This window comes from Coffea eugenioides, chromosome 5, assembly GCF_003713205.1.
Source record: "Coffea eugenioides isolate CCC68of chromosome 5, Ceug_1.0, whole genome shotgun sequence".
Lineage (NCBI taxonomy): Eukaryota > Viridiplantae > Streptophyta > Magnoliopsida > Gentianales > Rubiaceae > Coffea > Coffea eugenioides.
The window spans coordinates 36,436,263-36,449,066 of NC_040039.1; the positions used below are offsets into that span (position 1 = coordinate 36,436,263).

Below are 12,804 nucleotides of genomic sequence, written 5' to 3' on the forward strand. Positions count from 1 at the left end.
GAAATGTGTTTTGATTAACCGAGAGGTAACATTAGTGATTTGGAGTTGACAAAACCTCTTTACCTTCCAAAAAATAAATAAAAAAAGAAGAGAAGAAACGTATAAACCATCTCTGCAAGAATACCAAATTCGCAAGAATAATTTTGTTTGTTGTCCTATCAAATGTTTAAAAAAGAACCCTACTGATATCATCATTTGACATTCCCAATTAGTGAAATAAGCCACTTTCTTAAGCATAGCTTATTTGCTAACTAGAACTTCACAACGTTGCTCAAATATAATATGCTCTCGTCACATAAATAAAGTTCCAATGAAGATTAATAAATTAGTTAAAGTAGATAAAAATTTATTATCACACAAATAATACTTGAAAAGGGAGGAAGTAATAGGATGGTAGAATTCAAATAGAAAAAGAAAGAAAAAGAAAAAGAAAATGAAAGTAGTTCTTGCATTTACAGCGGTGGGCACTGAAGATTTTGGTTTTATTATCTGGATGAATAATTGGGCATGACATCTTTGACTGTTACTCTTGGTGGGCAAACGCAAGCTCAATTCCATTTTGTCTTCTTGGAATGGAATCGGAAACAGAATCTGGAAAAATACAAAAAGGGAGTAGGATGGAAGGGGGAAAGGAAAATTAACAAAAAGGGACGTAAGAAATTGAGAAATAAGGATTAAAACTGACAAATAAGGCTTCTGCAGCTCAGTCCCTGCTACCAAACAAGTTCATTGATGAAAATGATTGCCAACTTGAGAGTGACACGGAGTTCATTTTGTTCTTTACGAAAATGCAATTGCATGGGACTCGTTAAGTGATTTGAATTTTGACGAACAACAGTATAAAGCACAACCACTCATGAAAAGTAGCACACTTTTGTTGAACTCACAAAATATCTTGGAGCTGAAATTTGTTCCATATCTGTAAGTACTCATGGAATAGTGGTTAGTTGATAGAAATTCTTGGATAAAAACATTTTTTTGTTAAATCTTTTGACTTATTGTCTCAAGCATTATGTTGACTATAACATGCCAATCGTAATCTTGAACTCAAGATTGGGCTCAATTCATTAATTATTATTAGTATGAAGGAAAATTTTAGGTGGAGGGTTACGAAAACTGAAAGCTAGGTTAAATGCTGGTTAGACCCAGAAAATTTCCCAAGGGTTTTGTGCTGTTATAGGATCTTTTCAGTTCTAGTCCCAGGCATTACTTTGAGTTTACAGGGCCATATTTATCTCGAATTAAGCTGAGCTCAACTCAAAATTGAGCATAATTGAATATAATTAAGCCTTGAGCTCAAATCATAATACCTAATTTAGCATTACTCTGCGTTTGGCAAGTCATTCAGCATAATTATGCCTTGAGCTCAAATCATAATCTGTAATTTAGCTTTACTTTGAGTTTAGCAAGTCGATCTTTTCTATTGAATGTAGTTATAGGAGTCTTGGAAGACTGACCGCCGAGGGTTGAGGAAAATTATTTTCTATTTTGGGGAGAAATGTAGTTTTTGTCCTCTCAAATGTTTTGTACATTTGTTAAATTGGGACTCAATGTTTTGACCAAAATAAATATGGCCTCTTAAACTTTTGATTTTAGACACATATAGAATAATTGATAAAAATCCAACAATGATGAACAGTTAAAATCAAATTGCCATTATCAACAATTTTGACTTTTTTTTTTCCCACGCTAGTTGAAGTTTGAATCATTCTAGTCCTTTGAGTTTTAAGTAGTGATATTGAGGATTTTAAAATAAAATGATAAATCCAAATTAGAATGAAAACACCTTCAATGGGTAATAGGATTTATATCAATAAAAAAGATATAGAAAAGTTAGTTAAACTTCAAAAAAAAGAGCTAATTAAGCTTCTTTTTTCTTCATTTAATTTTTTTTTATTTCACTTGTTCATGCCCCTAACTTCACAGGAATGACTAAAAAAACTCAAATTGGTCTCAAATTCGATATAATACTTGTAATTACTATTTTTCCCTGTTGGTGATTATGTGACAATGAGTACTTCTACTATTTCTTATTTGTAATGATAATTAAACGACTTATTTGAAACAGAAGGAATATATACTAATTAAAATTAAGTTGATCCTTCTTTATTGCATTTTCATAGGTTATTAATTGAGTTTGAAAAGAAGTAGGTATTTTGTAAAATTATTGAACAATTATCAAATAAATGAATATTAAAATAAATATTTCAAAACTTTGGTGTTAAATCATTGGATTTTAATAGGAAGGAAAATAAGAAAAAAAAAAGAAGCTTCATCAAGAATTACTAAAAGTACTTTATATTAGTACCTATATTCAATAGTTTCTATAATCACAATTCTTAGTTATTTTGAAGCCTACGTCGACAACTCATGCAAGATTTTGTGTAATGGTACTTATAATAAACTTATTTATGAAAGCTAGAATTCTCCCATTCTTTAACAACTTATTTTCATTTTCTTATTTAGTGTTATATAATTGTAACTTACTTAACAAAAAGATTTTCTTGAAGCTAAATGTTGACATCATGCGCCGATATAATTTTTTTTATGAAAAAGTATATAGGGATTTAAGAATACATTTGTCCTATATTTAATTCAATTTAGAATTCATTTCATCTTAAAATTATTATAACTAGTTGAAATCTAAGGAACCATAGTAATCGAAATTCCAAATATTATGGACTAAAAATACAAAGTCAAAGCTTTTGACTAATGAAAAATTTTGATCTTAAGCATTAGTTATTATGAAATTTTGTCAATTCTCCTAAATTTACCTAAAATTAGAATCTTTGGGGACTAAATTTTTTAGCCTAAATTTTTTAGTTTGGCATACAGACCAAATATCAGGGACCAAAATTATATGTCACCTTATATTTTGGGCAACGTACTATTTATTTCCCTATCTTACTCTGTACCACATAATCCTCTTATGGTACAATATGATGTATTTTAACCCATCTATGGTTTTCTGAACAGACAGGAAGTATCTCGAGTGATATCATTAATTGAAATACCAGTTATACCCTCACTTAATATGAAACATAATATGGATTTAACCACTTTGTACAAAATCATCAAGGTATTATGTAGTTGGATGTGAAATCATAGGGGTTAAGTGGACGTTAGGATTTGACTGTGTGCCAAATTTCATGCTTCACAAGAATTCTAGAGTGAGTCTAGATCAAACAATGTAACAGAGGTGCTTTAGGTCAATATACTGCTTTTATAGAAAATCACAGGGAATCAAGTAGACAATATAAAATAATAGTGGGATTGTATGATAAAATGCAAAATCAACTACAAGGTCATAAATAGTTATTTACCCATTTATTTTGTCGTAAACAACAACAAACCCCAATACCCTTTGATTTGATGGCAGAACCAAAGACTGCCCGTTGAGTGGCAATTTGAAATAAAAAATAGTTCGGTAACTCTCAAAATAGCTTAGTGGCTATTTTTGTTTTTTTTTTTTGACCCTTTGTGCTTACTATACAAAAGATAGCTATATTTCGATCGTTTTGGAAGTTAAATTTCATACACCATCCCAACCCTTAATAGCCTAGTCTTAGGAATGGCCAATACCTTTTCCCCTTGCCTAAAATTCTTCCTCAGGAAACTATAGGCATTGTTGACAATAAACTTACGGAAGAAGCATGAATCTTGTTTTGCCACAACTTTTGCTTCACCCAAAAGATAAAACACACCTTGCTCTGAGGCTTTATCCACAGCCTGTAGCTCATCTTCCAGACCCAACTGATTGGACCCTGCGGCAAGCCTGATCGAGGAATTGATTGATTTGGCCTCATTGAATGATTGGATTGAGTTTGACGAATTTTGCGATACACTTTGTTGTGCCTGTGGTAATGATTCCTCGATATGAACTACAGATGCACTGGATCGTCGAGGTTTTCCATCTTTCAACAGCAATCCTGAATGTTGCTGGACGTTTACAAAATCAGGCTCTATATGCCCACTTACATGGACAAAATACTCATGTCTTATGAACTCCTTCAAGTTCTCCACTAGCTGCTGCTCAAAAACCTCAGAATCCTCGATTCGGTCATTGTATCCATACCTTACTACACATCGAAAAACCCTGTAATCTCTAGGCTCAATTTGTCGAAACAGAAACCTTTCATCCAATGCCACTTTACTGACCGGGATAGACTTGATGGAAACCAGCACGATGATCGAGTGAACTGAGTGAATGTTAGAAACAAAATGGGGAAATATTGGTGGAATACCCTGGACGAGTTCAGAATACAACAATCCAATTCCAGGTGCTCTTTTTATTTGTGGATTTTTGGCCAAGTCCCTAACATAGTCGCTGGATACCTTGTTGTTGAGCTCAAACAAGTAACGCTGCTTGTGGACGTAATGCCAGATTCCCATGATTATCATCAAGACAAGTGCAAAAGCCAAAGGAAGATATCCTCCATCTTTGAATTTGTAGAGTACAGATGACAGATATGTCATCTCTATGGACATAAATACCACAAAGAATATAGCAATCCACCATATGCTTGCCTTCCATATCACAAGCATAATTAATGTGAGTAGAGAAGTTGTTATCACCATGACAGCAACCACAGCAATACCTGTATCAGAATGTTTGCTGTCACAAAATAGAATAATCCATAATTCCACGTATATTTTAATTTATTTTGTTTTATTCTTTTGCTATTTGACTCAACAACCAGATGAAGGTCTCTGCAGTTTTTTAAATAAGTTTGTCCCCAAACTTCATTTCACTAGGATCCTCCCGATTTATGGCAAATGCAGGATCCCTCTATATATCAATCATATAGTATTAGCTCTGAATATCAGTTGTAAAAATTCGAAATTGTTTGTAATTTATTTCATAGGTGATATATGTAGTGTGCAAAAATTGAAATATAAAAAATTGAGTTCAAATGTGGAACAATCCTAGATACTTTGTCATTGAAATGTTTTGTGCATTTTAAATAAGCCTCTCAAAAGTTGCAATTGAATCGAACAGCAAAATATTCTCCTGATGATCTAATTTTTAGTAAATCCTTCACTCATCAAGATAAAAACCATGTTCTCGGATCCTTAGTCAAGAAATTATACGTAATTGCCAAAACCAATGTTCAAGGTAAAATGAACAATGAAATAAAAGGAATTTACTGGACGAATCCAAATATGTCATAGAGCATATCCATCCTTGATTACTATGTACTTCTATTCTAAATTCAAAAGTATAGAAATCGCGATTACCATAGGCATTGCCGATCTTTGTAGTAGATTTGAAGCCCCAAGTAACCAGGACACAAGCAATCATGAGGATGTAGTTGACCTCAGGAATGTAAACCTGGCCCTCATACTTGGCAGAAGTATGAATAATTTTAGCCCTTGGGAAACAACCAAGACTAAGGGACTGAGAAATAATTGCAAAGGCTCCGGATATCATAGCTTGACTGGCAATAATGGCTGCAGCCACGGCTACAACGAATGTAGGCCAATAAATTGGATCTGTTTATTCAGATATTCAATTTATCAGTAAGTTATTGACAAGTGGTTTATTCTTTACGAACATGGTAGAAATCTACAAATTCTTTCCACAATCCATGGATAACGGTAGGCACTTGCCTGGAATTGAATCGTAGAATGTCTTACTGACATGATCTTGAAACTTCATCAGGTATGCAGCTTGCCCTATATAAGCTGCTAGTAGAGCTGGGAACACTATACTGGAGAAACTGATCTGCAGAATTATGGTAGAAAAAGCTAATAGACGTCACAGTTAAATCAATTAGAAAAGTTGGAAGATCACAATGTATAATTTTCCCCACATATATTATCAGGATTGGCATTAATTTTCCCTTCTATGTATTGTCATTTTTCAGGAATAAAATTGGTATGAAATCAAGCTAGCAGTCACCCGTAAATTTATAAGCAATTTTTTTTGGGAGAATTGGCGAGTTTTATATAAATAAAATATAAGAATTTACACGCTAATAGTCAACTTTTCGCTCTTATCTTTTCCTATAATTCTAAAAAGATTAAGCAACATGTTTGACTCAAAAATAACTTTATGTACCTTATGAAATAACTAGCCATAAAGTCAACAGTTTGATTATATTGGCTATACACAAAATACAGTCACCTCCACAACGCATGGTATTTTCTTTATATCAGAATATGCAACTAAGTAGGCGGAGATAAGCATTATTGGTCCAAAGAATATATAATTACAATCTGGTTTATATCTGCAACAACCTTGAAAATGTGGTGGAACTCCACTTCATGGCTCTGACTGAGTTCGAGTAGCTTGAATTTTTAATAGTAGGAGATTTCAAAATTTATGCTTATCCTGTTAAAAAGTTGCTGAATATGAAAAATTGATGGAAAGAAAATCTTATTTTATCTTGTACAATGAACTAACCTGAATGAGGTCTTACGAAACTAATGTCAAATTAAGAATCAAATAGCTTAGTTCATATTTTAGGAGAGCGAAATAATTGGTGATATTTGAGTGACATACCTGAACGGCTCTCACGCTAAAGTGGCCCAAATCAGCAAACATAGCTTCAGTCCCTGATTCATGTGCCCATTTGCTGGTGAGGATACACTAACTAGCCACATTATCCTAATTGAAATTGAGAGTGTTTAGCCACTAACCTGTAATGCATAGGACAACTCCACCTAGGGATATCCATCCTTTCTTGCCATTTCTTTTGAAGTAATCAACAATGTATTTTGGATTGAAAGCACGTAGGACCCCAACATCATGCTTGAACAAATTATAGAGGCCAATACCAGATATGAACAAAAACCACAAGCAGATTGCAGGTGCAAATGTGAAGCCAACCTTGTCAGTTCCAAAGCGTTGGACGCAGAAAAGAATTATCAATATCACAATTGAAATTCCCACGATCGCATCTGGAAATTCATTAAGTTTGTTATGCAAACTTGGAGTACCATTGCATTACGTGTAAATATACGTGTGTACGGTAAGCCAAATGCAAGTCTGTCTCAAGTAAATGCAATACCTTGGCCTAGGGATGGAATCCCGCTCACAGCAGATAGAACTGCAAAATGAAGACCATGAGCATTTTACGTAGTGTTAATTGTTGTGTAATATATTAAATGTAAAAGCAAAGTTCAAGATAACGTCCACAGGATGATGCCTCTAAAACCTTCCCATGTCCTCTAGGGAAGGGACATGAACAGTTGAACTTGTACGATTTTGTAACAAAGATGCAATATTTAGGTACCGTTCACTGAAACCAGTACATATCAATCTTGTTAGAATTACATGGCCTGATCTAAGACTTGCATTTTTCCTTTTTGTGTTGGTCGCCAAATCTTGGCCACCAATCTAAGCTTTGTATTTTAATTGTTCCTACCCTTATCTTTTTCGTCTCTACTACTGTTAGGATGCTGAATGCTTATATACAATCACCATTTTTCCAGAATTTGAACATTTATATCAATGATATCTTTTTATAATGTCCTATGACTGCCTTCAATGAAAAATTTACTGAATTCTATTCCTCAAATTATTTAGCATATTTCGATCAACTTTGAAAGTAATAAGTATCCGGTGATAAAGGGTCTGACCTGAAATGCAGGGAGTGAGGACCCCATCACCAATTACCATTGAAGTTCCAAGGATGGTAACAATGAAAAGCACCATTTTCGCATTGGTGCTGCTTTCAAGTTTTTCCTTGACCATTTGAGCTCTTCTCAGCTGGTTGGAGGGTATATCCAACTTGTAGTTAGAAACCTCCCTGTCCTCTGGCTGGTGGTTTGGAATTAGGCTCGCCTTCGCATGTCTACAAATCAAGGAGTAGAGAGCAAATGTCCCGCCTGCAAATGAACATGCATCACTTGTTGCATTTTGCAAGAATTGCTTATTTATGTATCTTTCTTTTAGATGTAAAACAACAGCAAAACGATATCAAGCTTGTCATAAATTTAAGAATTAGGACCTCTGAAATAGCTTGATCAGATAGTATTTCCGTACTTGAAAAAGTCAATTTTATTTTTTTTTATAAATATGATTACAAGTAAACCTTAATGACCACATGAATACATACCAACAACAACTTAACCTACTAAAACTGATAACCTACGAATAGTGGGATGAAAACTAAGATTTAATCAAAATAAACTTAGGATTGATTCTACTTCGCATCTTTCAACTATATCCCAATTTTCACTTTGGTTTCTAAATTTTAAAATGAGACACTTTGGTCACTAAAGGATAACATCCATCCCACTTAATTAAAGGCTCTGCTACTTTAATCCATAAACTATAAAATTATGTATACTTTAGTCACTTACTTAAAAGGCTATTCCACTTTAGTTCGTAATATATAAAATCTTTCATACTTTAGTCCTTAAAGTGAGACAGATTTTATATTTAAGTGAAACAGATTTATACTTTATGGATTAAAATATGAATTTTTTTAAAAAATTTAGAAATCAAATTACGAATTTAGATATGGTTGAAAGGTACAAAGTAGAATTAATCCCACATTTTAAAAACTCATATCCAGTTTCTCGTTAGTTTGATGAGCATAATTAACAACTCTTCTACATGCACTAGGAAGTCAAAGGTCATAAATGTATTCAAGTCAAAGGTTAAATTTTGAGTTTTATTGGTTGATCTGCTTTACATAAACATAAGGGATGAATCAGTCATGCCTGATATTTTTTCGAGAAACTGTTTAAAAACTGATGATAATGATGCTAATGACGTTTAGCAAAGTACTTACCATCACCTTTGTCGTTTGCCCACAAGACAATAAAGACATACTTGATCATGGGCACCAAAATGATGGTGTAGATAATGAGAGACAACACCCCAAGGATGTCGTTTTTGTCGTCTATTCCATCAGGAAAAGTACTAGAAAAAACGTATAGCGGAGAAGTCCCGATGTCTCCATAAATAACACCTAGGCTTTGAAATGCCAAACTCAACGTCTTTATCCAACCTAAATCCTGCATTATTAAGGCATCATTTGATTAAAATCCTAATATCTTTGGTATTCTTCGACTATACTTTAGGTTGTTTCGTAAATTGAAAAAAGCCAATTGCGCAAAGTTACGGCAATAAGATGCTCCACCACAACTACATGTAGACAAAGCTAAGCTAAAGAAGAATAGAATGGTGGACAAATGGTATAAATAATAACATTATAGCGAGAATAAAACTTTTCTTTTTAAAGAGTACAATTAAACCACAATTAGGGAATAAACATACACATATCCTTAAATTTCAAGTGACAAGATTACAATTTCTCCCAAAATATGAAATAGATATTATATTAACCTAAATTAACATTTGTAATATTTGAGTTCAGTACCTCTTATTTCTGAACTTTGAACTTTTTTTCCATTATTTTATTATCAATTTAAGATCTTATTAGCATGAGAAAACGCTCTAGGCATGGATAGCTTTGAAACACAAATTTTATCTTTGCAAAATTGAATACCAAAACTCATGGCACTAATTTATGATTTAACTTTTGGGATAATTTTAGAAACCTCTCCTAAGGTTTCAAACAATTTAACTGAGTTCACCTAAGGTTTGAAAAATTACACTTACCTCCCTTGATTTGATAGTTTTAGAAACAAAACCTTAAAATACTATTGACTTGGACAATTTTTTAAATGAATATCTAAAAATGCCCTTGTGAAATGAGTTTTAATTTATTTTCCTATACAATTATAAGATTATTTAGTATAATTATAAGGAAAAGGTGCCAAATTTTTTATGTCCATATCTATTATTTAATAAACAACTATAATAATACTTTTATTACTATGATATGATATTTTTGATGGTGTTTTATTACAGATTAGATTTATAGGATAGAAAAGAAAATGTTGAAATAATTCATTTAGAGTTTATAAATTTTTGGAGTAGTGGGATTCTCATAATTTAGTAGTGCTTTTGGACCATTTCTTTTTTTATTTATTGTTAATTTTAATACCAAAAATAGAAAACAAAGATCAGCAAAAATATTAGATTACATATAAAATTAATTCATCAAAAAAATAACTAATTGGACATTAAACCTAGAGGCAATAGTGGGTGTTTTACAGTTTTATTGGCGAAAAATTAAAAAAAGGAATAAAAAGGAAAAAGAATGAAAAAATTATTTTAAAACCCATTCTAAGTATAAGCATACCAAGCAAGAGAAATTCATTAAAATATTTAAGGGTGAAATTATCATTTTAAATAACAAGAGAGATATGTGTAATTTTTTAAATCTCGGGGGAATTCAATGAAATTGTCAAAAACCTTATGGGAGGTTTCTGAAATTATCCCTTAACTTTTCATAATCAATTTAGAAGTAGAAAGAGATAGAAAAAACCGAAAAAAAAACTAGAATAGGCAGGTGGACTAGTACTATCAATAGGAATTAACCTTGGAGCCGTGGCCGCCATGATGGCCGGAAATTCTACCGGCCTCCAAATCAAGAGAGTCGATGCGGCGGAGTTTGCCCCATGAGAATTTCCGGTCCTTGACATCGGTGATGGTTGTTTTGGTGGCGCGTTGATCTTGAATGGCCTCCCGATGAACAACTACTACTTGCTCACGGGGAGCTATAGAGCTCCCAATCCCAGGATTAGCAGCCATTCCTCTAATTTCTTTCTTACAATTAAATTTTCTTTGGTATCACTCCAATTTTCCCCTGCATTTGAATTAAGCGATTTGCATGGTTTCATATGGCTTTTATAGTACTAGAATATACCATGTACTAGGTAGTGCTTACAAAGTATACCTAAAAAAATATACCATGTACTAGTTAGCACTTACAAAGTATCTTAATTTTTTAAGCTTCCTTCAATCAGGGGTTGTTTAAAAGTCAGCTCTTAATTGATTTGTCCTCTGAGTCAAAAATGAATATAAAAACTTGTAAGCATTTCTGAATTCAGTTTGCTCCTTCACCCAATTCCGAAAGTCCAATGTCTCTGTTCATGTTGCTTCGTCAACTTCTACCTCCTCTCCTTTGGTTCAATTATTGTGCTTAATCAATTAATTAACAGATGGTGGCCAACTTGTTAATTAATTTACCAGCACTAGTACTATAAATTAAGGAATTATTACTAGTTTTTTAATGGATAAATAAGTATTCCCTTTCCCTACTCTTAACCTTCTCTCCACCATTCTTCGTCCAAAGAAGAAAAATCTTAGTCTCAATTTAAGGTCTCCCTTCCTCTTCCTCTGCTTTTTTTTTTTTTAATGTTTAATAAACTCTCTCCTACAGTATCCTAGTAAGAGTTTTCTCTTGCCTAATGTTTACTAGTGAGAGTTTTTGTCTCTATCTCCTAGGCTATTCTAGTGGAAGTTTTGTTTAGTTTTTTGTTTGTTATTATTTTCTCAAATCTAAGAGTTTTTTTTTTCAGATCTATATGTTAGATATAGAATTTCTTGGATCTTTTTGTCATATCTCAACATTAGTTTGGAATTTGAACTAGTTGAACAACAGATCAGAGAGAATAGACATGGACATGCATTGTAATTTATGGAGCAGCCTGTGTACTTAGTCAAATTTAATGATTTTTTATTTATAGTGTAATTTTTATATTTTATAATTTTGTTAAATCTAATGCCTTTTCAAATCAGATATATATGTGATACATTTTACGTATTTTCTACCATTAATACAGTTTTCTTTGACAAGCAAAATCATACTAGACAATTTCTAACTAATTTATTAATAATATTGACTTTTGTCTTATATAAAAAAAAATATTCTCTTTCCCTTATTTCTACTCTTTGGGCATCGACATTCGCGTTCATGTACTTAATTTCGTCATTGAAAGTCCGCTAATGGAATCATAATCAGTATTTTAATCATAAGATTCTGCCATGAATCTTGGCATGAACTGGCTTTGGATGAATTCAACATTCAAGCTTAAATTCTCAAAGCAGTAATTTTAGATGGTGATCCAGTGTGCATCAATTTCTGTTTTATATTACTGAACGAACTATCAGCATTAAAGGAAGGTACTAAACCTAAACCACTCTATCCCATATTCACAACATTGATGCCTCAATGATTACAGTTAATATTAAAACTTCTACGAAGTGCTAATTTTAGTTGAATGGACGTGGATTTAGTTTTTGTTATTATTAATCTCATTTTGCAGGATGGAATTTAAATAAGCTAACAATATCTGAGTTATTTGAAGATCATACATTTTCAAAGAGTTAGTAATGTTAATCTACTCTTTAAATTTTTTTCTCTTTCTCTCTAACTTCCTCCTCTTCCTTTGAACAAAACATCACCTTCTCTCTAACTATATCCGACTAATAGTTTTTTGTTTTGGTGTATAATAAAGTCTTTTTTAAAATTCTTAACGAGAGTATTCTTCTCTTTTAGGATTTCTTAAAGAAAGCTTTCTTTTACACTAGAGTATTCTAACGAGAGTTTTGTTTCTTCTAAGTTTTTAGCAAGAGTTTTCTTGCAATTTTTTTCCCCTTGTTACGTATCATTTTTCTTAGATTTAGTTATCATATCTAAAGTTTCTGAAGTCTGCTTTGTTAGATCTTAACAAGATATTTGAATTTGAAACAGTTAATTTAGCTGTAAAATATGTGTACAGATATTCACTGGGTTCAGAGAAGTTGATATCAATTTGTTGAATATTTTGAGTTTTTGAATGTTATTTTTGTTTATTTCTCAAGTATGATGCATCTTTAGATCTTAAAATTGGTTCTCTCTGTAGATGTCGGATATTTCTTCTGTTATTAATGCAAATTTCATGAATGAAAGTATGATTTTTATTAATATATATAGACATTGTTTAGAGAAATATATA

The 12,804-nt window shown here is 32.3% G+C and overlaps 1 protein-coding gene across 1 annotated transcript; it reads right to left on the reverse strand.

Moving 5' to 3' along the window:
- Nucleotides 1-3,525: 3,525 nt before the first annotated feature.
- On the reverse strand, nt 3,526-12,183 carry LOC113771504 (potassium transporter 5-like). Its single transcript, XM_027316081.1, is given in 11 exon segments — nt 3,526-4,598; nt 5,239-5,493; nt 5,611-5,725; nt 6,506-6,558; nt 6,643-6,903; nt 7,014-7,052; nt 7,585-7,833; nt 8,745-8,963; nt 9,578-9,581; nt 10,403-10,498; nt 12,094-12,183. Coding segments are annotated over 11 exon segments (2,454 nt in total).
- Nucleotides 12,184-12,804: the final 621 nt, after the last annotated feature.